The sequence below is a fragment of the Megalops cyprinoides genome, chromosome 10 (genome assembly GCF_013368585.1).
Source record: "Megalops cyprinoides isolate fMegCyp1 chromosome 10, fMegCyp1.pri, whole genome shotgun sequence".
NCBI classification, from domain to species: Eukaryota; Metazoa; Chordata; class Actinopteri; order Elopiformes; family Megalopidae; genus Megalops; species Megalops cyprinoides.
In genome coordinates this window covers 10385838-10412362 of record NC_050592.1, presented here as the reverse complement: position 1 = coordinate 10412362, position 26525 = coordinate 10385838, and the positions used below count along the sequence as shown (strand labels likewise).

Below are 26525 nucleotides of genomic sequence, written 5' to 3'. Positions count from 1 at the left end.
CCTCTTCACAAGCATCACTTTAAAGCAGCCGTTGCATGTTGCACATATCAGCTGGTGTTTAAATACCATCAAGGTTTGGATGCCCGTTGAAACTATGCAGCTGGAGTATGTACTCAGGGGTTAGGGCTCTTAAAAGGTGCTTTCATTGTAATTAGCTAAATCGATTGCTAGCCATGTAAGCCAGATCAAAGTTAATTTAATGCCTTGCAGGAAAAATTGGTGAGTAAAATATGCCAAGAATCCCATCTTTCATTTCATGTTTTTCTCGTAGCTCATTATTGATTACAATGCTTGTGAATTGTTCCTTTTTTGGATGCAATGTCTATATCTGACCACAGGGGGCAGTAAGACAGGCTGGCAGCATGTACACAAACCGCGGGCTGAATGAGACTAATCAGAGTGTCATCTCACGTGCTGACTGTGCAATATGCCAACAAATGGTATCGCACAGCATACCATTTCAAGATCTAGCCAGCTAGCCTTATGTTAACTGGCAAGATCCAGTAAAGGAGGAATAATGAAACTTTTGTCAGCATTTTTGTATTGTCAATCAAGTGTTTTAGATGCATGCCTGTTTCTCAGTGCGTCACAACTCGCATGGTGCTTAGCGCTCAGCTTACTCTTCACTTGTTGCCATCATGTGATGCGCAACATCTTGGCAGTTGAATGCATTGAATTTTAAAGGCACATAGAGAAGTTTGGCATGCCAAGATGTTGTGCCACTCAATTAGTTGTTGGATTTTTGGGTGTGACCCAAATCTCATTTGCCTGTGTTATCTACGCATTCTTGTGTGATGTCATTTATATTTTAGCAATCTGTTTATTTTCAAAATGGGTGTGTTTATTTAATCATAGCATTTCTGAAAAAAAATGTACCAAATGTATTAAATGAGAATTGCATGTAAGGTAGACCTCTCAGGAAGCCCCTCTTGAATGTTAAGGTAAAACTTGAGTGTGTTTGTAATTTAATTGATTCACAATGTGCCCCACACTATTTGAACCTAAAGTGTTATCGCACTACATGTATTCTACTGAGGCTTCCATTCATAACCCCTCCTAATTTAAAAGGTCAGAGATCAAAAGCTCATTTGTCTTGGAAAGTCCTATCCCAGTGTAAATATGTGGTTGTGGATGTGGTCATACATCACATATTTTGTCCCAGTGTGTGCATGTAGCCTCACTCTTTTGGGTTTGGTTGCAGTTTTTATCCTTGCTTGTCATTGTTGAGGGCGGAAAACCATTCTTGTTTTTGAAGTAAATCAGTCTGAAATTCTGGGGAATGCCCAGCACAGAGGTGTGAAAAGCCATTGTGTCAGAACAATTCCAGATTCTACCACACCAACTGTCAGGGCACTGTGTGTGTGTGTGTGTGTGTGTGTGTGTGTGTGTGTGTGTGAGTGGGCATTCATTTTTTTTTTTTTACACAAATGGCTTAGCTTAGTTTTGTTATTTCCCTACTTCATTGCTTAAAAACACAGCCTTTTTCATGATGAAGCATATTTCTGATTAAATGAATGCTTAATACTCTGACAGCTATAACTAAGATATCTACTTGCAAAGTTGAGACTTAATTGGGAAAATAACTCCTAGTTTTTAAAATAACTTGCAAAATTGTGGTAAAAGCTTTTAAGATCCCCCTAATTCCACCATTTTTAAATGCCTATAAATTGTTGGTGTAAAATTCATTTTACTGTTATCCATGTCTTGTCAGAGGGGTTCTTTGTGAACAGGAAGAGCCTTTATGCTTTGGACACAGATCAGGTTTATCTGTGTAATCCTCACCTCAAAAGTAAGCTATTGAGCAGCTTGGCTGAACTGGGTCCAGTGTTAATGGGGTCGTCGTGCGATTCAGAGGAGGAGCACTGAGCCTGCCGACGTGAAAATTGTCCATTGCAGCTTAAAATTGGGCATTTCGTTTCTAGCATGCATGCTGGTTAGTGTATATTCTTAGGCTTTGCAAGTTAAGACTGTGCTGCTGCTGTGCAAGTTAGCTAACTGTATGAATTGAGTTTGAAGGCATAAACGTTAGGTTTTAAAATAGGAATAGGAATGACTGACCTTAGTAGAGGAACACGCACACGCACACACACACACACACACACACACACACACACACACACACACACACACACACCACCTTGTGAAGTTATTTAACAGCAGCTGTATATCATATATTGCATATCAACTTTACATGCAAATTCTGCAGTGATGCAGTAGTTTTACTTGTCTGTCTGATGCTCACCCCTTGACCATGTTTAAAGGGTAAGAAAATGTGTCATTGCATTTGATTGCATTTAAGATCTAGATCTGTTTCTTCTTTAAATATGATGTCACCATGGGGGGGGGGGGGGGGGTCTTGAGTGGGTCAGTTATCAAGGTGCTGATGTTGAATGCAGAGTCCCTCAGTCAAGCTTCACGAAAGACCACATTGTCTGTCAACAATGAATAGGAGCCCACAGCTGCAGAACGTAGGGGTTGGTAGGTCAGCCAGGGTTTCCTCGTCTCATTGCTCTGAGACACCCTGAGATTTGGCAGGCAGCTACAAGATGCTTGGAATATTGGTTACCAACAAGTAGCACAATATATCACCATTGACAGCATCGAGTATTGCAATCATCTCATTTCAGCACTCATGCATGAGATTATCTGAGTGAGATGAGCCTAGGTATTTCAGCTGGTAATTATCACCAAGACAAACCATTTGATTTCATTGTGAATACTTTTCTTGCATAAGTCAAGCTGCATGCTTTGAATAAACAAATCCGTGACAAGTGAATCTGCTATTACCGCTGTTTAAGATTTGCAGATGTATTGTTCAGAATTTTTCAGACTTTTATACCATCTGGGTGCCATGTCTTTTGGATTATAAAATGCCACTCAAGTAGTTCTGAAAAGCAGTAAAGATCAACATATAATTTTGAAGGAGCATTGTTTTCAGCTTTAACACCTGGAAATGACATTAGACTCCAGTAGGTCAGTGCATAGAAATGGTTATCATGAACTGCAGCAAATTTCAACCAATGTGAAACCCACCATTTTCTTAATTCTAAAATCCATGTAATTTCTGATCTTATTTGTTCTATGTGGAAGTCAACAACTGAGATCCCCCAGGTGTCAGACCAGGCAAAAATCACCCATTTGAGGGAATTTTCAAGTTGGTGAGGGAGAAAATGAGGAAAAGGATGCCATTGGGGAATTGATGGGCGAAGACATCATTTTCATGGGGGAATTCAACTAATTAATAAGGGAGACTGATGTATTGTTAACAGTGACATGTGGTCAGTTAAACAGCCCCCCTTATCTCTTTCTGCCAGTGAGAACCACTGAGGATGTAGTCCCAAAGTAGAATATTGGCACACTACGTCCTCCTCCTGGTCCAGTTGTAGTCCTTCAACAAAATGAGGCATTTAATTAACCGAAATGGCTCGCTACACTCAGCAACTGAGCGCACACCACAGCCTTTCTGACTACATTGCATTACATCATTGGCATTTAGCAGACACTCTTATCCAGAACAGCTTACGTAGGTTACAGTTTTTACATGTTATCCATTTCATGCTGGATATTTGCTGACACAATTGTGGCTGAAGTATCTTGCCCAAGGGTACAGCTGCAGTGCCCCAGAGGGAAGTTGAACCAGCAGCCTTTTGGTTATGAGTCCTGCTCCTTACTACTATTACCACTACTGAATGCTACAATGCCATCCTAGCTGACTAGCTGCCAATATGCTAGTGAACGTAATAGAATGGTGAAAAAATCTAATATAATTGCTGTTGTATTACAATATTGACTGGTATTTTGTGGGTGGTTTTTAATTTTTATAATCAGTTTCATGCTTTAGGAAAAAAACATAAATGTGAAGTCTTCAATAATGATCAAGCGGTGATCATTGATCATGCAACGGTCTTACTGCATGTTAGGAAATTGGGTGTATAGGTTATGACAGAAAAGGAAAAGTTTGCAAGACCTTGAAGTATAACAAGGTTTAAATTAGCTATAAAGTGTTGGAGATGCCACGTATTGTCTTAATTTAGCGTTCTAATTTAGATCATTCTAATTTATTCTGATTACTATTATATAATTTATAATAATAATTTGAATTTAGCATAATTTAGCATTCTGAATTAAGATAGAAAAGTGAAAATATTGTTGATCTGATGTGAACGGGCATCAGATCCGCTGAGCGAGTTGGATGTATTAGTCAGCAGCAGTTACAGACATTAACATTTTTAGCTGTTGAACAGAGGCGCCGCCAGCCGCGAAGTGCAATTTATACTCCACAGACCAGCTGTCCTGGGAATGAAACGGCAGCGCTGACAGCATCCAGTTGTCGTCTGGCTTAGAAAGTGGCCGTTGTCATTTGTGAAATGATAAACAGTTAGCCATGAGCCGTGATATTGATGCAGCAGACGTGCCAGCGTGGAGTGAGAAGCAGCGTCATCCAGCTCTGTCTGTTTTTTAACTGGATGTGCGCAGAGGCAGTTTTCACTGATAGAAATATAGAGTGAAATGAGACCAACTGTAACGTCTGATTGTGTAATACGTATGTAATAGTAAAAGTAAAAGTTTAGCAATGGTGGACAAATGGCAATGGCACACAACAGGATGTTGGAATGTTTAATGTATCTTTAATGCAGCTTAGAACAGTTAGAGTTAAGCATTTAATTTAGAGTAATTGAGGCTGACAGTTAAATGTCTGCACCTGATTGTTAGCATGTACTCTGTAAGCCCAAAACTGAATTCCCTCCTTGATCGTTGGTTTGTGTTCCGTAAGTCAAAATCTACTTTTCTCCTAAATGAATGTGTGTTTTGTATTGTTACGTTTTGTCACTTTAGAAGGATTGACTGACAGAAAACAAGCACTTGAGAACAGTGTACAAATTACAAGCACGAGAAATTGAAATGGACTACACAATTTTACATGCACTGAAAAACTTCAAAAATGTTTATGTTATGTTATGTTATGTTATGTTATGTATATGTTTAGCAGTTGTCAAACAAGCCTGATCTGAGCCAATTACAGGTCTGGTTTATAATGTCTTGGTAAATCCACCAAAACGCTTTGCCTTAATATTAATTTCCTTATAGATCCTAACTAAGTGGCTTTTAAATAGATTGTTTGGACTGAGAGGTAGATTCACCGCAGACAAAACTCACTCTCAGGTAATAGCAACAGTATAGCCCAGCAACAATGCATGTTATAAATGGTGTTATATGGTCATTGTTTATAGATATAGCACTTTATCTTCTAAATCATATTTGGTACTTTGCAGTTTGTTTGCCGTTTCAGTGGGAGAGTCAGAAGGGTCATAAAAGAGTTGTATTGAAACTGAGTGTTTCGATAGTTGATTATGTGTAGTATTTTATGATTTGTAAAGATTAGGGGGTTGTGCTTTTGACAGAAACTTTTTTCAGACCAACAGCAATACAGTCTGCAGAACTGGTGTGTCTGCATTTTGTTTCTTTTAACTTGCAAATCTGAGGAGGACGATGTACAGTTTGGGACCTGATGTAGCATCATCCCCTTCATATTTGCAATGGGAGACATACAAATAAAGATCCCACAGAGGTCCATCAGCGAGGATAATGTAAATGTATACTGATTTAAATATGAAGTGTACAATATTTTATTCTTGTGAAGACTGAACTTGGGGCTGTTGCAGAACTAGAAGAATGTTTGTTGTCTGGTATGTGACATGTTGAACTCTTTTATTATACATCATAAAAACATAGTTGTGTCTAATTGGTTATGACATCCATGTAAGCTGTATGTCATACAGTTGTAGGTTTTTTGTATTCAGGTGTTGGTCAACTGTTTCAGCTAACTTTTATTTGATTGATGTTGTGTTGAACTTGTGTTGTAAAAAGCACTGTACAAATAAAATTGAATTGAATTTAATTAGATGTCATCCCACAAAAGTCACCAAAACCAGTAACCTGGAAATGTCGTATCTGTGCACAGTTATAAGTTCTGATGATCTCACCGGGCAAATTCATGTCCCCCTCTGTAGCTGACGCCCCCCACAGACTGAACCTGTTCTACCTCGCCAATGATGTCATTCAGAACTGCAAGAGGAAGAATGCCATCGTCTATCGCTCCTCCTTCGCAGAAGTGCTTCCAGAAGCTGCCCTACTGGTCAAGTAAGGACACGGAGGCTTCAGACACGCACACACACAGACGTACAGGCACGCGCCTAACGGAATGATACGCGCTTAAGGAGACACTTTTGCAATGCAATAGGAGCTGCAATGGCTGTGATGCACATGTACATAACTGTCATTCTAGGTTATTATTAGTCTTTGTGCAGAGTCGGAGTTTGATAACCTTTAAAGCTCTGAATGCATGTCACCCTGCACTGACACTGTGTTTCATCTTTCAGTATCAACTTAACAAAATCCACCACAAGCCCTGCAGTTGGTTCTCCCTCAATCTCTGTATTGTGGGAGAGAAAGTTAGTCTAGTAAATCTTAACTTTCTCAGATCTCACATTCTGAACGTCAAACACTCAGCTATTTTTAGGTATAAATTTCTACTTTGAAAATTAACATGAGCAATTAGCAATGAGTAATTTTTAATCACATTACTTATAATACAGAGCAGAACCAAAGGAATTATCTTGGTGAAAAGTACATTTTAAGCCTCACTGATTTTTTTTTTTCATGGATGCTGGAGAGTATGAAAAGTGCTCTGGAAACCCTTCCTGGATATATCATTTGTCATTGCACTGACCCCATGACCCTGCTCTGTCTCACCACCATTCAGAGACGGGAAAGTGCGCAAGTCTGTGGAGCGGATCTTCACCATCTGGGAGGAGAGGAACGTGTACCCCGAGGAGCTCATTACGGAGCTGAAAGCCTGCCTGGTGAAGAAGGAGCCCCCTGCCAGTAAGCCTCAAAGTGAGTGGCACTCTACACAATACAGCTGTGTACCTACTAGCAAAGTAATAATGCACACCATGGCCCACACCTGTGGGCCTCTTAATGCAGAATGTGTTGGAGCTGCATGTGTGATGGATTTTACTGTGCAGCAATAGTTCCATTAAACTGTTCAATGTCGTTTCAGCCCCAGTCAACCCCAAAGCCACCCTGAAGTCCAAGATAGTAGCAGAGTTTGCAGTGAGTGTCTTTCATTTCTGTCAATAGATTCCGAAGATCTTACATCTTCTTGGTTTGATTTTTCAGCACGAACCCTTATGTTTGAAATATTTTGTCTGTACAGTACTTGTTAGGTTTTGTCTGCCTGCCGTTCACACTCATGCACACTCACACTCACATGCGCCGATTGCTCCCTCTGTGTGTCTTGCGCACAGCCTCAGGCATTTATCGAGCAGCTGTCAGTGTATAAGCGATCTGTGGAGGAGGCGGAGCTAAAGGAGAAGCAGCTCTCTGCTCTGAGGGTGGACGTCTGCAGCACAGAGGCACTGAAGAGACTGAAAGGTGAGACTGCAGCACTGTCTTTCAGCTTTCTCTTCTTTAGGCAGTGCTGATGATTTTATTATTTTAAAATAAACTTATTATGTGGAGGATACCATCTCACTGTCTTTCCGCCCCTCAGACAAGGCAGGGGGTAAGAAGTTCTCGAAGGACTTCGAGGAGGGCAGTGCAAAACTGCAGGAGTTTGTGAGCTTCTTGGAGCAGCAGATGAAAGGAGGGCCCCCCCTTCTGGAGGCCCTGGGCAACGCAGACGTCTTCTATGAGATGCAGTACAAGGAGGTCAAGATTGTCGCCAATGTGAGTCGGGGGAAAGTTGGTTTATACGTGAGGGTAGGCTATCTGTTGACATAACAAGTTGCACTACACACAGAAAAGCATTGCAGTTGATTCTTTTGGGAATGAAATGCTTTTGAAGGTGTTAATGTGTGAAATTTCCATTTCCATTTCCATTTCCATTTATTCATTTGGCAGACGCTTTTATCCAAAGCGTCTTACAAGTGAGGCCGGGTACAACACAAGCAAAAAGCCATGTAAGGAGTCAGCAATATTAGAAGTGCTGCATGATCAGGTTTCAGTAGTCCATCCATGATCCTTTTTGCCATTTGTTTAAAAGTGTAATGAATGCAATTTATAACTCTCTCAACCACTTTCTCAGGCTTACAAGACCTTTGCCAACCGTGTATCAAATCTCAAGCGCAAGCTGGACGCCCTGAAGGCCACTCTCCCTGACCCTGACGACTCCCCCATCCCCTCCCCCTCCGAGGACGCCCCCTCTCCCACGGGCTCGGAGTCCCCCTTTCACGGCATGGGGGTCGGGGGTGCCAAGGGAGAGGGGGCAACGGACGGGGCCAACACGATGGACATTGACGGACGGGTCATGGACGACAGAGACGGCGCACGCATCGCTCTGGGGGGAGTCCCCAGCCCCCTGTCCTCTCCCGGCCGGTCGCACGGACAGACGCACAGACACGGAGAAGGGGACAACCGGGACGTGGAGGACATGGAGCTCTCTGAGGGGGAGGAGACAGAGGGCACAAGCATCATTGGTGAGGCGTGAGGTCTTATGGGTAATGGGGTGAAAGTGATGGTAATGGAAGTGTGATGGTAGAGTGAGAAGGAGACTGCTGAGGGAAGGGCAGCTGATGGATCATACATGAGAGAAATGATATGGCGTGAAGACTGTTGGCTTTTTGGGGAGACAGAGAGGTGTAGAAGATTGAAAGAAGCAGGAATGTTAATAAATCAACTGCTCAATGCTTGTTGTTTGTCTCCGTGTACATCCTCTTCCTCTGTGTCCGTAGTAGAGGAGAGACGAGAGAAGCCAGCCCCAATCGCTGCATCCAAGCCAGCCCCTGCTGCTGCCCCTCCACCACTGCGGGCCTCAGAGGAACCTCCCGCCAAACAGGCCGCACCTCCCTCCACCCCCACCCCCACTCCCAGCACCCCCGGGACTCCTGCAACACCCCTCCCTGTCAACCTGGCCAACGTGGACTTGGGCAAGATCAGCTCCATCCTCAGTAGCCTCACCTCTGTGATGAAGAGCACTGGTGAGTAGTTCACTTTGTGACATCACAGCCACCGTAGCTCTGAAGCGGTGAAAAACACAATCGTTTGTTGTCTGAATTAAGACACCAGAAAGCTGCATGTATAGGTGTTACTGATAACTACGACTTACCACCTTTTCTCAACGTCATTTAATACAATACTTACGCTGATCAGGGGGGCTGCTGTGCTGCTGTTTATCTCCGTTTGTCAGGGCTGAGTTTTCCCCCACCATCAGTTTATGTTGACTGTTGGTGCCATGTGCCTTGCAACCCAAATTTTTTTGGAAAATTATGGTATGGCCTCCTTACTAGATCTGCAGCAAGGCCACATGCTCAGTCAAAGATTAGTAGGGTGGGACTTTTTAATTTATATTTAGTAATAAATGATTTAGTTGCCACAACTCCAAACTTTTCTTTACTTTTCACTATTGATTTAATAGTGGTTTTTGATTTAATCCATTTGGCTGCTCTGACCGTCACTGTCACTGGTTTCGCTCTTCTTTCTCTCAGGAGTAAGCCCAGTGTCACGCCCCTCCCCGGGGACCCCAACCACCCCCTCAGTCCTCAAGCCCCCCACCCCATCCCCCGGAGGTCCCCCAGCTGCTAACCCTCTGGCCAGCATCCTGTCCCGGGTCGACATCACCCCTGAGGGGATCCTCAGCGCCCTGTCCAAAACGCAGGCGCAGAGTGGCGGGCTGCAGGGTAAGAGGCAATAAAAAAAGAAGGACTGTGGCGATAACCCGCGGGAGAATCTGGACAGCGAGCTTTTCCGCCAGTAATTTCCTGTGAGATTTCGTCGTCTCGCTCTGCAGTAAAGCCGCGAAAAAGTGGCGCCTGGCGGGACCGGGCACATCTTGACCGTCGCCAAAAGATGGCACGCTAAACCGCGTCACAGCCTTCTGCACATCTTACTACAGTCGCCAGGCGGTGACCCAGTTTTCCCGCTCATGCAGAGTACTCAGCTGGAATAAAATGATGTATTGAACATAGGCTTGTGTAGACTAAATGGAAATTATTATTTTCTCTCTGGATTTTCAACGTTCCATCGGTGCTTAACACTGCTGTCAATATAGTTTGCACATATAAATAATGTCTATTTTTATGACCGCTTGCCATGTCAGTTATGTGTGAATGCTTAAACTATAAAAAGCTATTCAGCTGAATATTAAAGACTAGAGCGGTTGTCAGTGGTTCAGATTAATTATTAAGCAACTGCCAATGAGCTTGACTTATTGCAAATGTCAGTATAATCATATTCTTACACTTTAAGTTATGCAAGCTGCCTTGTGCTCAGCAGACTAGATAGGAGTCTACTTTATTCCAAAATGCCATGTTTTGTAATCTCTAGCTATGTGTTCTGCAGTGAAACACATATTACACACTAATGGAAACATTTACCAGGCAAGACCTTGTTTACGTCGTCCTTAAGACCTGTGCATCCCTGGGTTCTCTGGTAGGATTCGGGACACATTACATATATTACATTACATTACTGACATTTAGCAGACACTCTTATCCAGAGCTACTTACATAGGTTACAGCCTTAAATATCATCCATTCATATGGCTCCATATTTACTGGATATTTACTGAGGCATTTTTAGGTTTTCGATTATGAATCCTGCTCCATACCACTACACCACACATCACCATGATAACGGTGTATTCCTCATTGTGCTGTGTAGTTTGAACAGAGGAGCCTCTCATTGTTACCTAATGTGTCCACATTGTTCACAGCAAAATGGTTTGCGGCGCAGCCACTGAAAATGTTACCGCTCAGATGAAGACAAATGAAGATTGCTCGCCCAGCAATCAGTGTTTTAACACCTCGCTGCCTCGCGTCCGCTGAGAACAATCGACGCCTCGACCACCATCATGTACACTGTGCTGGCACCTGAAGTGCTTGGTGTCTCATTCAGCACAAGATTTTGATGAGCAAGCGTTTCTTTCTCTCTCCTGTTTATGCCTTTTTTTAGGTATGGCTGTACGGTTTCCTGCATTTCATTTGTTTGCATGTCGGGGAGGGTTTGTCGGATGGTCCCCTTCTAGTGCGTTTGTGAGATACTCCGGCTCCTGTCTGTTCTCTTCTCTCCCGTCCCCACGGACGTGCCTGAGCCCTCAGTGTCGGTTACTGGTGTAAACTCTTTCTCTGGTTTTCTTCAGGTCTGTCCTCCCTTCTGCACAGTGTGGCTGGAAATGCCACCTCAGGGGCGGGCAAGGAGCGCCCCCCCGCCTCCAGCTCCGCCGCACCCCCCCGGGGCCACAGCTACACTGCCCCAGAGGCCACCCCGTCGTCGTCATCGTCGTCTGCGGCGGGGGGCAAGACCTCCACCACACCCACGACGCCCAAGCAAAAACTGCCACTGGGCAACAACTACAAGCGTGAGCTAGACAGAGAGAGGGGGAGAGAGATGGAGAAAGAGAGAGAGCCCGCTCCCTCTGTGTCCACCCCCCCTTCTAGCCTGGAGTCGAAGATCCACAAGTTTCTCCAGGGGAACCCGGGGTTCAGTGCGCTGAACCTCGGTATCCCCATCCTGGGCAGTGGCCCTGGCGGGAGCAGCGACAGCCCCTTGCTGGGGTCCGAGAACGTGGACGGGACCCCGGTTCGGGACGAGACGGGGGGCACCCCTACTCAGGACGAGATCATGGACAAGCCCGGATCGGAATCCCTGGCGCTCCTCACAGATTCCAGCTCTTTAGGAGGGGTGAAGAAGCTGGCGTCATCCACAGGTCATGACCTCTCCCCCACCGCCTACCGCAGTGACTCCTGGGACGCCTCCATCTCGCCCCAGGCACTTTTCGGGGAAGCGGAGGACCGTGACGGGGATTACCGTTCCGCACGCTACTCCGGTTTTGGGACGGACAAGAAGCTGGCCAAGTCCGCGCTGAAGCCGAAAGGGGAGGACGCGGCGAAGAGGAAGGGGGTGGCTTCTCTGTCCACGTCGGCTGCCTCCTCTTCCTCCTCCTTGTCCATCTCCCAAGACGCCAAGCCCGGCCACAGCAAAGCCAGGAAGGACGGGCACGGTGCCGGGAGCAGCCTGGGCAAGCCCAGCGTTTACGATGGAGGAGGAGAGAGGAGAGGGTCGACCGCGGGCGAGTCCTACCCCCATCACCCCCTGAAGACCGCAGGGTCCCGGAAAGCAGGCGGTGGGCTGGAAGAAGGGGGCAAGGAGAGAGAGGGAGAGGGCGAAGGCGGGAAGGAGAAGGCCTCTGGGACATCTCCAGGCAGCGAGTCCGAGACGGGGCACTACCACCGGATCGAAACTCTGGTGTCCTCCTCGGCGTGCGGGGAAGGCGCCCCCATACAAACGCTGGGGTACAGTAACCGGCGAATGTCGGGGGAGAGGATTCAGACGGTGGAGAGCATTCGGGTGATCGGCCGAGGCGTGCGACCCCACTCCAGAGGAGCCGGGGCCGGGGCCAGGCCGGGCCCCGCTGCAGGCAGCTGGTACGACGAAGCCTACATGGAGGGGCCGCCCCCTCCTGCCCTGGGGCCGCCCCCGTCCCTCGGACTCCCGCCCCGTCCCAGCAACCCCGCCCTGCCCTCGCAGGGAAGCTCTGACGAATTGGGCGGCTCTGCTTTGCCCCCGCCGCCGTCGCATCTGTTGCCTTCCCACCCCCACCTGCCCCCGGGGCAGTTCCAGTTTGAGGAGAGGGCGCACATGGCCTACCCGGGCGAAGACCCTCACTCTCGCCCTCACCCCCTCCCGCACCCGCCTCCATCCTCGTTCTTCAGCTCCCCTCCCCCGCCCATCCCACAGCCGCCTCCCCCGCCCATCCCCCAGCCGCCGCCCCCGCCCCAGGACTTCCTGTCTCCGCCTTCCGCAGTCATGGTCGGGGGCGTGCTAGTGCCCGTCGATCGCGTTCTGCCCTTCCCTCCCTCCAGACCCGACGGGGGAGAGCGGGGGGGTGGGGCCGGTAGCAGCACTGCTGGCAGCTCCGGTGTTAGCGGGGCAGGTAACCCCAACCCCCACTGCCCCCCACCTCTCATGTCCTCCCTGCTTGGCGACCCCCCGCTGCCCCGGCTGGGCACGGTGAAAGACCATTTCACACCCCGTCACGCCCCTCCTCTCCACCGCCCCGGAACCCCAGGGGTCCCCCCTCCCCTGCTGGGCAGGGTCAGGGAGGGCCCTAGTCCCCCGCCGGCCTCTTCGGCCTCCTCGGCCCCGCCCTCGCCCTCAGGTGACCCCCCTCCCCTCCTCCTTCCGCCGAACCGGCATCCCGCCCCCGCCGCGCCACTGCAGCAGAACCAGCGGCCTCCCACCAGCCCCCCTGCTCAGTCCCGCAACCACAGACGGCCCCCTTCCCCTCTCTCGCTCCTGCGCCTGCCCTCCCCCACCCCCCGGCCTCACCTCCGCCCCCCACACCCAGCTGCTCTCCCTCAGAGACAGTTCCTCCGCGGCCGGCCTCCCCATCCCCTCCGCCCCCCTCAGTTTGACCGAGACCCCCCCTTCCTTGGGGGGAAGCGACCCGGTCCGCCATTTAGTGGTTCTCCGGCAGGAGGGGTGGGAGGTAATCCATTCTATCCTCCAAAAAGACCATTCTTACCCCCACGCTACTGAAGTATTAAAAGTTACCCTTGAGAAATATGCATATGTATAAATAAGGGTGAGGGGTCATCCCAAGTCAATAGCTCCCCAGCTTCCTGTCAGATATGAACCCATCACTTCGCAATGAAACTAACACGCTGTGTACCACATGTAGTTATCACACTGCTACATGTAAGGTCTGTCATCTCTCACTAAATCCTTTACAGGGCTGTGCATAGTGTGCAGTGTTATAGATAATTAAGTATTCCCCTTACAACCCCCGCTCTATCTCCAGGGCCTGGAGGATACAGTCATTCCTCTTGTCCTCACATGGAGAAGTCAAAGGGAAATGATGGGAGGATGAACTAGGAGGAAGAGGGATGGCAGTCTGGAGAGGATTTGCAGAGAGAGATCAAAGAAAGACAAGGTGGTTATTTGATTCAGTTCAGTTGTAATTTGTCTTCCTTTTTTGTCTTCTTAAAGCTACTGGGTGATTTAAAAGAGAAACATTTCATGGTTGGGTGTAATACAACGGTTTGAATAAGAAGAGATTTCCCCCCTCAGTTTCAGTTTTTACTTGGATTTTGCCTGTGTGTGAGTGGTCATACAATATTTTCTTAGTTAGCTGTTTTTTGTTTTGTTTTTTGTTTGTTTTTCAAAACAGGCATTTCCTGACCCACAGATTATTACAAATGGGGAAATTATATAATCATCCTCTATCCATCTCTATGACCATCTCTTAAAATTTTGGAAAATTATGCTGAAATCCCCACCCCTCCATCCCCTACCCAAAGTCCTAACCACGTTCCTGACTGTGTAATATTGTACATAATAATTAGTCTATCTTCCTCTATATATTTCCACAAGTGAATATATAGATTAAAAAAGGGTAGATTGTGTTACTTCAATACACTTCTGTTGTCTGCAATTACTGTTTTGTAGCTGGAGACAAATGGATTTTCAATCATCATTATTATTATTATTATTATTATCATCATTGTTATTATTATAAAGATTGTGAAACATTAGTTTAAACATGAGTGTAATAGAAACGTCATGCTGTACATAGTATAAATACACCTCTCATCTGCTCTGTCACCATCTCTTGGCTCTGAGTGAAAGGAAGATGGTAGCTGTGCCTATAAAAGGAAGAAAAAAGCTATCATGGAAAGTAACAGTAATATTGTGAGGGGGAAAAAAGTTTCTTAACAAAAAGGTAATTAAGAGGGAATGGACGAGCTAATAAAATTACCTGAGGGTGCTTTGAGATTGAACTCTCTTCCAGTTCTCACGCGGCTTTTACATGTACTGACTTTAATAAAAACCAGAGTTTGAAAACAATCAAGGAAGGACACTTTCTTTACAGTCATGGTTTTTCCTACCATCATTATCATGGCTAGCTAATGTGGTGGATTCTGTAATGAGGATTTGTATGTTGGTGAATATTACCACTACTGTCGTTATCACAACTGCTTGTTACGATTGTTTAGGCTTCCTTTCCTGTGTTTTGATTTGTGGTGTGTGTTGTGCGTGTCTGTGTGTGAGTGTGTGTGTGTGTGCGAACGTGTGTGTATGTGTGTGTTTATGTTCTCTGATGTCACACACTCGTAAAGTTTGGGCAAGAGATGTACAGTTCTGAGTTTTATAGCTCAGTTTGAGCCATGCCAGCACAGCGGCAGCTGGAGATCAGACACACTGAGCAGCTTCACAGCAGGCAGCCTTGCCTCTCTACATTCAGCTGTTTTTTCTATTCTCTATTCCCCTCTTCCTCTCTCTGATCTGTGTATTCCCTTCTGTTGATCTGTTAAGCTGGCCTCTTGTTTTTTCTTTCTTACCTACCCCACACCTCCTCTTTGATTTTTTTTTTAACCTTACCACAGCTTCAGTTGTTCTCTCAGCTGTGTGGTATTCTCTGCCTCCATTTGCCCTGTATCTCCTTGTCTGCCTGTTCCTCCTTTTAATGTGCACAGCTACACGAAATGATAACTTTGTCACTGGTGCCTTCACTTTAAAGGCACTGGTCATTACGAACTCCTGTGTCGTAGCCTGTCCTGGTTACTCTACAGCCTTTTTGGTGGTGGTGTTGGTGGTGTGTGTGTGTGTGTGTGTGTGTGTGTGTGTGTGTGTGTGTGTGTGTGTGTGTGTGAACGCGTGTGCGTGTTGTGCGTGTGTGTGTACATGTTGTGTGTGGTGTGTGTGTTTGTGTGACTGTAGGGCTAACTGGGAATGCCAGTGTATGGTTTATACCTCTTAAAGATTGAGAAATGAAGACAAACATTTTACAATGTAAGATCTCAGCTAACTACTCAATTTAAGAGTAGGCCTTTTGTATATACTGTTTCATGTACTAATTGTAGTTCTTCGTTAGCATATTCTGCTATTCTCTCTCAGCACAGTTCAGCTAATTGTGATTGAATTGTGAACAATTTCGGAATTCTGTATTAACATTAACAATGCAAGTCTTGACATACAGTCTTATGTGGACGGTGTTAATGCATCTGAATGCTACTGAACTACTGAAATGCTCAAAAATTTAGGAAATAAGTGGTGTCTTGTTTTGCATTTATAAACCGGATTTTGTGATCAAGTTATCTTTGATGCTCTGAGATGCTGATCAGCATAGTTTTGTTTTCATTCATTTATTGTTATTGCCTCAACTGTTCACAATATGTCCTTCCTTTTTCTCTCCTCTCTGCTAGTCATCACAGCGAATTTAATTACAAGTTAGAAGGTGTCCAGTTGTTCATAGTAAAACTGTGTTTCCATCCACTAGATTTTAGAGATGCATGTATTTCAAATTGACCTTTACTGAATTCCAGCTCTGGAGCAGGGTTTTTTTTGTTTTGCATTCTTGGTTGCAGTTTTTGGAAGCTTATATTGATTGTTTCAGTATCAGTCTGAAGTGTATGGCTAGCCTGATGTCATGCCAACCTGTTCCCAGACATTGAATAAGTTTTCACTGGTGTCCAAAAGGCTAACTTGTCCAGTAAGTGGTCTTGTCTCCACACCCACAAACCTTATTTGGGATATTATTGCAATACATTGGGTCATGATTTAACATCAGTTATTTAAAATTTGCACTGAACTTGAGCTGTTCCACACTGCAAACATGCTTACAGTGAGCTATATACAAGTCAGGGTTCAGTTTAATTTTTTTTTTTGGTCCTGTTTGCATGTTGCCAATTTGTTTCTTTTTAAGTTGCCACCTCCCCCAAATCAATGGCACTATAATATCTGCCCACATGCTTTTATTTTTGACAGCTATTTGAAAAAAAATTCCATTACTGAAACATTTGCCTCCTGCGTAACTCAGTTAGCCACATACCCTGCCCAATAGAACTGGCAAGTTTCAGGTGTCAATAAAACTGTTCAACATAACAGGAGCTTGGTTCATACAATTACCAGTTGTAGTTGACCACAGATGTCCTCTGTTTGACTGATCACACCAACTATAGACTGCACTGCAGGGGTACCTAGAGCTGGTCCTGGAGAACCCCAGCTTGTCAAGCTACCAGAACACTAAAGCACTTGAATCAATGAGTGCTTTAATTTAACCACGGTGGTGGATGTGACCACACACCGATCTAGTGCAATCCTCAGTGGACAGCTGGCTCATTGGCCACCACAAAGAAAAAAACCTGAAAACATGCTTGAATATAGCGCTCCAGGACCGAGTTTCAGCCCTCCTGCAGTGTATTGCAAGTCACACATGGAGTGAATGCGCACTATCTAGTGTGTGCGTGTTTGGATAAATGTGTACCGGGAAAAAGTGAGTGTGAGAAGTTCGATGAAGAAGGTTCGGTGTGTGGGAGGTGTTTTAATACCGAAGTGTTACTTGATCATTTCTAACCACACGTGTATATTCACAGGGGAATTGCTGTGCAAACGCTAACGCCTTGTGTGTCCGAGTTGCCGTGTAGTGCGCCTCTAGTGTTTCGCCGGGTTTTTGTTCATTTTGTTTTGTATTTTTCTTGTTTTTAAATTGACTTAAGGGTCGCGCTTACCCCAGTTTTCTGTCATGGTGCTCAGTTAGAACGTTGAAAATAGATGTCCACGAAAAAGCCTTTTGAAATGACAAAATTTAAGCACACATACGTTTACGTCAAAAAAGAATTTTAAAGTCCTCAGTGATAAACATAAATGAAATAAAATATGACCAAGACGTCTGAACGATAAAAAGAGAAACCTACACCGATATTGATACACTCCTATTTAAAGTAGATATTTGTCGGCGATAGTTAAAAATGGAAAATATTTGCTCATATATACAGAAAAAGTGTGCATATGAGATCAGTCAAAAACATGCCCTCCTTTGAAACTAATGCGTTTCTATCGTTATTAATTCGCTTTATTTTTATTGATATATTTTTGAGACTACACTTTACTTATGCCGTGGGTAGGTGTAGGGTAGGCTCCTTTATCACGTGAAAATACATTTCGAGAGGGTAAATGGAGTATTTTTAACTTTACTCGGCAGAACACCTGTGTGCACAGCTGACTGAAGCGTACATGAAAAAAACTTGTAAATTAAATTGTTCAGCTGCGGACTTCACATCAATTAGAGTTCGGCTTGCATTGAACATTTACCTCGTTTGAAAACAGGACAACAGGTTTAGACCTGTGTATATAAACACACACTTAGGTTACATGACGATTTAATTTTGTTTCTGTCGGAATTAATGGATGATTTTGTGTAACTGTAAAATAATTAGGGTCCCCAAAGAACGGGCTGTAATCCTAAAGGGGCATTACTTTTGTGCCCCCAATCAGAAATGCTTTACCTTAAATTTTCTGGTGAAATTAATTTATAAAGTTAGATTAATATGATTGGTTTGTGAAAAATAAGATCCGCATATCGCCAGGATACCGTTATTAATATTTTTATTACACTTGTCTTATTAGATATTGTCATCAAATGTCTTTAAAATCGTATGCAGTGGAGAATAGAGGATTTCTAAATTGGTATTTCGGTCACTGCAGTGCGCACTGCAGTTAGGGATCTCTGGTACATTTCCATCCAGCACAGCGAGAGCTACGTGGGGACACTCGTCTGTGTTCGAGCGATACGCATATCTCGCACTTTTAAAGGCAGCCCCTGGCTCCTATCGTTCCCTGTGCGCTTCAGTGACTATCTGTTCAGACCCGTGCAGTTTGCAGCAGATGCGCTTCTGAAAGTTGCGTAGCAACTGCGCAGATACACTTACAGTATCTGGATTGGCTCGGCCGAGGGGACCGCTCACAGAGTGACAGAAGGCCTGTCCAGATAACATAAGTGTCGGCGTATCGCCGCAGTTGCTGCGCAGAGCTGCATGCAAGCACGCACTTTGTTCTGTTCGCTTTTTTTCGCGTGTGTAGGCTTCGCCCCCTTGTCCGCTCTCAGCCAATCGGCTGTCTCGTACGCTTTATCGCTTTGGTTCCGGTGTTATGGCGGCGAGCAGGAGGAGGGACAAAGGGGTGGTAGGCTAAACTAGCAGCAGTGTCACAGTTGTGTTACAGTAAACGCTGGAAACATGATGCTAGTTGCGGTGATTAACAGCTTGTTCGTTTCTAAGACAACAGCACGCCCAGCGGCGTTTTGATAGGCCGTACAGAAAGGAGTGTGCAGTTACAGTTCCCGTTAGTTAGCTAACTCGTTAGCTAAATTAGAAATTAAATGCAGTTAGCTTGGAAGCTAGCTGGCTTGCTGTCAACAGTAGTAGCAAGCTCTTTCGCTAGAGACCATTAATAGGAATAATACTGACTTTGTGTTACACACTACAAATACTGTATCTGATTTGCAGGCTAGTATGGTAACGATGACGGGGTTGTGTCTGGCATGTTTTTGTAAAACCACATGGTGGTGATGTGTACTTATACACATAATAGAGGTATACATAATAGAGGTATGCTAAAACGTGTCCTCAATGTTGTCATCACTAACATTGAGAACTAAGTGGATGGGAGACACGAGGATGAGTGCTGACTTCTTGTGTGTTACCTAACTCCTGTTCTCATCCTGACTGTGTTGACAAACGTTTCCTGTATAACAATATGGTCAGATCTTACATGGCATATCAGTCTGTACAGAGCTTGTCCAAATTTTACACATGGCTGCTGTTATTTGATATTGGTGTGACCTGTTATTATGATTCCCAGGCACTATCCTTCACCCTCATCTGTATTTACCTTAATTTTCTTCCCATTCTTCTCTATCCTCTGTTCCTTACTTCATCCTGACTCATCTCTCCTTCTTTATCTCTCCCCCCCCCCCCCCCTGTTCTCGCCCTCCCCACCCACACACCTCTCTCCCACCTCTCCATTTGTCCTCAGCGGTGGTCGCCCGCGTGGGGATCCGCACGCCTGTGCGCCTCCGAGTCTCTGCGTGAGAGACGGGAAGAGCGATGGAGGGGGGAGAAGGCTGGAGAGGGACTTCGAGTCACGCTGCCAGATGGCAGGACAGTGAAGGGCACAGCAGGGGTCACCACACCTCTAGTCATCGCAGAGAAAAGCTCGGTAACATGGCGGCCCTCAGCACAGCAAACGCAAACGGACATGAAAGTGTTTAAAACTAATGGAGTTGCCGTCGAGCCATCAAGCCATGGCTGTTGTTATGTTTGCGCAGCCCAGTGGCAGGGCCAGGATAATGATCTTATTTGGATAAGTTCTCAAGATCCCCTTTAAATCTAGATGTAGATGTAAAGAAAACCACAACAATTATGGCACTTCAGAAACTGAGCTGGTTTTCCTTGATTTAATCATGTGTTTATCTTGGCAGGGTATGCGGTCTCATGAGTGTTGATGCAGTGCTTTGTGCGTTAGTGTGAGAATCACTGCTGAAGTGTTTTAAGGCTCTTGGCTCTGTGTGTGTTCACAGTATCCAAAGTGCAGTGGTGGGAATGATGGATGGAGAACTGGGAGCTGCAGTGCCCCCTGGAGGCAGACTTTGAGCTGCACCTGCTGGGATTTGACGGTGCTGAGGGCAATCAGGTACGGGCTGAACTTCATACTGATGTGAATTGATTTTTGGGAATTTTGGGAACACTAAAACCGTGGCTTTTTTTAGATTGTGGGGTCATTCTGTGTGAACAAGCCTCACACGCCACGTCAGATTTGTTTTTCCGAAAGCTTGCTTTTTTCTCATCCAAAGCTGTGCTCAACTAGATTTTAGATTTCTATCATTCTTGGCACACAGTCCATTAAATATCTTTCTTTTGGCATTTTTGTGACTACTTAGGGCTCCTTTAAACTAAAAAACTAAAGTCTTTGATGTCAGAATACATTTGTCTTTGATTAAAAAAAATACAGTTTTGGGGATTTTGAGTATAATGACTTATTTTTCCTATTTTTGTTTCTATTCATTTTTTGTAGAAGTACTGTTAGGCTGGTGCGCCCATTTTTGGTCCCAAAGGGCAGTCGCTCAGCAAGGTTTTTATTTCTCTTTAAAGTGGCTGGCTCACAGCTGGGAGAAGCGATTAAATTGGTTAAACTAAGTAGTTAAGTTAGTCATGTGCTTAAAGGGTCAGGTGGTAAGGAAATCTGAAGGACTCCAGCTCTCCAGAAAAAGGATTTGACAACCCTGCCCTTAGGCCTGTTGAGTGTTACTTCAAATATTGCTGAGCATTCTGGGGCTTTGTGAGGAACACGCCACTCCCAACAGGAGCAGGGGAGTGATTAAGTGCTTCTATGTGGTGGGCTTGCAGACTGCTACTCCAGCAGAGGATTTGATTTGTTGTCTGAGACGCACAGTACACACTAGCATATTTGTAATAGATGGCAAATACCATATGTAGTAATGTAATACTGAAATAGAGACAATGTAAAATGAGTGCCCTACAGCTTTGTCTGGGAGATGGTATCAGTCTTTGTCATACACTGCATAAAGTGGCCACTGATTGGTTTTCTCCCATCATGTGGCTCAATTTTATCAATCGGAGTGTAGTGTCGCACTGCTCATAAATAAAGTGGCTTGTTTATCATACAATGAAACTACTTTACTGTAATTTTATTTTTCCATTGTATATTGCCTCAAACTCCTCTCCTTTTTCCTCGACAAAGTAAGGAAACAAGTCTTCAGGCCCCACCCCACCCCCCTACCTGACAATTCTAAAAATTAATGTTAAAAGATACTTGTTGAGGTTGGAGGGCATGTTGATCTCACACAGTGTGTAGCACAGCGATAGACAGTATATATTACCCACCACCTTCACCATTTTTTCTGAGGTGGCTTGGCGGTCAGCAGACTGTGTGCTAGGGGAGTCTGGAGGGACATGTGGGAGCAGAGGTGTGTTGGGAGAGTAGTTCAGAGACTGGCTTCTGCTGGGATTACCAGCTGGAGAGCAGGTCAGTGGCACCACACTGAATTATTGGTCAGAGTTCCCTGCTAAAACTCAGTTTTGATGGAATGTGATGGCCAAGTGTCATAACACCGCAAAATAGCCATGAGCCATGTTCCTAATGTAAAGTAAATGTATACCAGTGCATTCTGAATATTCTTTTTCAGTGTTGACTCAGTTATCTCATTGTTCAGAGGTGAATTGGTAATCTTGCTTAAGTGTTACATTTGCAGGACTGCAACTGTGAAACAGAATGTTTGCTGTAATCACCCCTTCAGAGAACAGTAACCTGGTTTTCTCTCCTCCTCCTCCTCCTCTCTCTCTCTCTCTCTCTCTCTCTCTCTCTCTCTCTGTCTCTCTCTCTCTCTCTCTCTCTCTCTCAGCTCCCTCTCTTTCTCTCTAGGGGAGGTGAAGGAGAGGAACAGGGAGTTAGTCTCCCTCAAGCTTCCCTTCTCCAGAATGGAGCTCCATATTCAGTAGCTGAAAGAGCCCTTCAAGGTACAGTATATCTCTTTGGTTTTATTTGAAGCTGTTTTTCAGTCTGGTTTGTGTCAGTGGCTCTCTGAGGTAATGGTCTCTCCCCCTGCCTCGTGTACTGTATGCATCTCCTTTGCACATTTTTCTGTGATTATGCAATCCCCCTTGGGTTTCTATCAGCTTACAGAGGAGGTTGGAAGCACGCCCCACTAACACCAGACTGTATAACCGAAACCTGGAGCTACTGCACCATGACCTACCTCCCTCTTCCTCCCTCGTGGGTATTTAGAAATAAGGGTACCTTGTGAGAAGGGCACAGTCTTTGTGTGCAAGACAGCATGGGATGGGCTTCTAGCCTCCTCTGTGCAGCTTTTAACACATTGTCTTTTGTTACCTTGCTAGCTGGGTCTGGGTCCGGGTCCAACAGTAATCACAAGATGGTGCTGTTGCCCTAGTTTCAATTAATGGAGGCACAAAAGGAATTTTTGCACGATGTGCTTTTTTTTTTGTATGATATCTATAACAGTTCTCAGAGATTGCCCACATACTGCACTATCAGGAGGGTTAAGTGGGAGTGCACACTTTGTAGATGCACTATGCAGCCTACTATTTTTGGCACTTTTTCTTTTTTTTTTTTGGGTAAACTTGGAACTGCAGCTTAGCCGATTATGTATGGTGTGAGTTGGCTTGTTTTTTGTGCATCTGTGGGTATGACACTTGTTTTTAAATGGTGTGTTCGTTGTGTTGCATGAGACTGCAGCTGATTGAGGGGGTGGTAACTGGTCCCACCATGACTGTCCACAGGTCTTGTCAAAGAAAACGGCAAATCACACAGACATTCATCACACGTATGTTGTAGGACTACTCATTCAGTTTCCCAATTGGTAGCGGTGATTCACTTGGTTCATTTAAGGTACTAAGTAGCTGAAGGGTCCTTGCGTACCTGTTGAGCATGAGCATGCTTCTCATGTACGCAGCCCTCCTTTCGAATGGCTAGTTGGACGCATTAGGCTTGTCTCAGAGGCCTGGAGCACTGGGGCGTAGCCAATGCAGTCACGTCAACCGTGACCGTTTTTCTCACTGCGCGTCACCCGGCACACAATAGCGAGCCAAGCACCTATTGGAGGACGGGCGCGGCTTCACTGACGTGGTCGAAACAACATGCAGGCGCCTGAGGGGTCACAGGGTGCCTGAGAGCAGTGTGACGGGCAGCCCATGCCGACGTACCCACCCATGTCCCTGGCGGAACGGCTTAACGAGCTGCTCGGGGAGCCCTTTGTCACACAGGACTGTTTTCAGTAGTCTGACCTTGTTGGAACATTATTCACAGAGTGACTTAATGTCTATATAAGGTCCGTCTGGGATTAAAAAAAAAAAAAGTGAAAGAGAAAGAAAAAAATGAAAACAGACTAATGTGTAGGGTTGTTACACGCCCATATAATTCTTTCCACACAGCATGCATACCAGTTCGCAGCTAGCCCCCTGCCTGTGTATGCACTCTTCCTCATTTATGAGGCATGTCTGTGGCTCAGTTGTGGGGATGCAGAGTTGTGATGCGGTGGTGTGTGGAGGTCCTCTGCTCCCTCACAGTGGCTTTCTCAATATCTCAAAAATGTTGCAGATTTGCTAGGGAGATGCTTATGTTCATTGGTGTTTCCCTCAACATACACTGTGGTGCTGGTAACTGGTGCGTAAAAATTGAAAAATAATTGTAGCCTTTTTAGGTATGCCACTGCTGTTAAAGTTAATTACGTAGATTTGTTTGGGAAATTTAATATTGCCTCTGGCAGACGCCATTATGCAGGGTGAGTTGTGTAGCTTTTTTTTAAAGAATTGCCATTTGATTAGTAGATTGCTGTATACTAAAGAAATGTGTTTGAGTACCAGAGTAGAGTCGTAGTTAGCAGTGTCACATCAAGGAGTGCTCTTGTCCCAAGTCTAGTTTCCTTATCTGTACTCACAACTGCTGGCCATTTTTAACGATGACCGCTGTGATGGACAGGATGATGTTATATGTGGCCCTCTTGCATTATCGGCCAATGAAAGTATTAGAGGGTGTGGTGGGTGTTTTTCGAGTGCTGGGTGTCTCATTCCCTGGTGAGAGAGAATGGGAGGAGTGGGAGGGAGAGTAAGAGGAAGCCCAACGCTGAGACTGCAGATGCGAGGAGAGAGAGAGGAGGCCTGTGTGTGTGTCCGTGTGTGGCCATGTGTGTCCGTGCGTGTGTACACAAACGTGACAGCTGTAGTTATATGGTAATAATCTCATGAATGTGATTCTATGTGGATATGCTTAGGTCACATATTTGGCTAGTATGTTCTGTGTCACTATTCTTTTCATTTTCAGTATGGGCAGTGTTGTGGTGTTTTGACTCAGCACCGTCGTGTCATCACTGCAGTGGTATTCATTGATCCTTGTGCTTCTTTCTACCTCCCAGGACAGGGAGCTGGTCTTCATTGATGTGGAGGTAGCTTCCAGGTGGCCTCTTCTTCCTGCCAAAAAAAGCTACAACACACTCTCCGATTTTAACAAGGTACCAGCACATATCACACGCACGCTGTTTTTAGCAACTGATGACAAAGCTCCAGTGTTGTTGACGTTTAGAAATTGATGCCTTGTGACCTCCCACTTGACCCTCTCTCTTTATGCCCATCTCTTCCTGTCTGTGTTTCCCTCCTCCTCCCCCTCCCTTTCCACCCCCTCTTCCTCCTTCCTGCCTGTCCTCATCTTCTGCTTTCTCAGGCTGTGTACCAAAGGCATGGATTCAGAGAGGTCCTGACCCCTGCCCTCTACAGCAAAGCATTATGGGACTGCTCAGGCCATTGGGAGCCCTACAGCGGGAACATGTTCACTGTACATTACCTCCCTGGCGCTTACACCCTGAAACCCTGCGCCTGCTGGTAAAGAGGGTGATAATGTAGGGGGTCCGCGGTTGTGTCTGCCAGCTGTAGATAGCGTGATCATTTTTCAATATGTCCTTGTTGATCACAGTGTCTTTCAATTACAGTGCCTATTAATCAAACAGTGTATCAGTCTTGTGGTATGTCAGCTGTTAATCAGTTACTTGGGATCAGTGTTAATCAGTGTTTTGGCATTAAATGGTGTGCCTGTCCCCTGGTTTGGGGGTATGAGTTAGTCGCTGCGCAACACTGTCTGTCACACCTCACATCTCTGTCCTCCTCCCCCTGCCCCACCCCCAGTGTGATGTTTGAACAGAGGGTGGCAGATTCTGGGGCACACCATCGCAATGAGCTGTCAGAGGCACGGGACGGGCTGACCCATGTTCTTCGCCTCTGGCAGGACAACACATATTTTTCGCACCCCCGAGCACGTACATCCCGTTCCCCTCCTCTGTTCTGTCCCTTAGAGGATGCAACAGTGACAGGCAGAGGGTTATGACAGAGGGAGGGTGAAAAGGTAACACAGAGAGAAAGTGTTAGTTATAACTGTAACAATGGACCCAGTATCTGAGGTTGTATGAAGCCTGTGTGAGGCAGTTCAGCGTAGAGCATGCACATTAAATAATCTGGGTTAAAGTACAGCATTTACCTCTCAGAAATTGTTGTCTGTCTCTGTTTTCTGTTTGTTGTTTTAAACTTCTTTCCATAGAGAAACTGCAGCCACTGTGTTCTTTCATCTTGGCCTAGCTCTCACCTATCTGTCTCTCTGTATCTTGACTTTGACAGGACTGTTTGACATTTTTTCAACAATCCCTCTTGGTGCTTCCCCCTCTGCCCCCGACCCTATATGTCTTCTCTCCCCCGACTCTCAGTTATGGGAGATCCCATCCTGTCTGGAGTTTGTTTGCAGTGTATACAGGGTGTTTGGCTTCTCCTTCCGCTGCTAGCTCTCCACACGCCACCCCCCCCCCGCCTGGGACAGCACCGGGCAGGTGAGGGACAGAGGGGCCCGCGGTCGCTTGCACTTGCTCCTGTCGTCCGACCGGCTGACTTAGTGCTCTACTCACCCAGCTGAGTAAACGTGTGAATGCTGTGAGTGAACCCTGCGTAAGGGCACCTGCTAAGCGCATAGACCACGCTGTGCAGGAAATTAAATATCTCGACGCAGTGTAAATCCGTCTTCGCCTGCCCGTGGACTTCTGCCAGGCCAGGGCGCCTATAACAGAAATCGCAAGTGTGTTACGGCGTCAGTTCGTCAGTCCGCGTGTTTGTCTTTCTCGCTCTGGATGAATGGCAGGGAGGTTCTTGGAGGAGCCGAAGCGTGTTCACACA

The 26525-nt window shown here is 45.7% G+C and overlaps 1 protein-coding gene across 3 annotated transcripts in view; it reads left to right on the top strand.

Annotated features, from left to right (window-relative positions):
- LOC118784544 (regulation of nuclear pre-mRNA domain-containing protein 2-like) overlaps nucleotides 1–26161 on the top strand; it is a 33268-nt gene extending 7107 nt beyond the window's left edge. The window contains exons 2-17 of one of the 3 annotated variants that reach the window (XR_005005252.1): nucleotides 6012–6141; nucleotides 6764–6897; nucleotides 7064–7116; nucleotides 7311–7437; nucleotides 7556–7731; nucleotides 8090–8480; nucleotides 8739–8981; nucleotides 9489–9680; nucleotides 11141–13489; nucleotides 13802–13933; nucleotides 19816–19998; nucleotides 20360–20472; nucleotides 22202–22316; nucleotides 24731–24826; nucleotides 25036–25193; nucleotides 26066–26161. Coding sequence is in view for 1 of the 3 variants with exons in the window: in XM_036538825.1 (XP_036394718.1) it covers nucleotides 6012–6141; nucleotides 6764–6897; nucleotides 7064–7116; nucleotides 7311–7437; nucleotides 7556–7731; nucleotides 8090–8480; nucleotides 8736–8981; nucleotides 9489–9680; nucleotides 11141–13489; nucleotides 13802–13875 (3872 nt within the window). In the remaining 2 variants the exon portion in view is untranslated. Of the gene's footprint in view, nucleotides 1–6011; nucleotides 6142–6763; nucleotides 6898–7063; nucleotides 7117–7310; nucleotides 7438–7555; nucleotides 7732–8089; nucleotides 8481–8735; nucleotides 8982–9488; nucleotides 9681–11140; nucleotides 13490–13801; nucleotides 14303–19815; nucleotides 19999–20359; nucleotides 20473–22201; nucleotides 22317–24730; nucleotides 24827–25035; nucleotides 25194–26065 lie in introns of those variants that run through there. The other 2 variants (XR_005005251.1, XM_036538825.1) reach the window with 2 other exon arrangements.
- The last annotated feature ends 364 nt before the right edge of the window (nucleotides 26162–26525 follow it).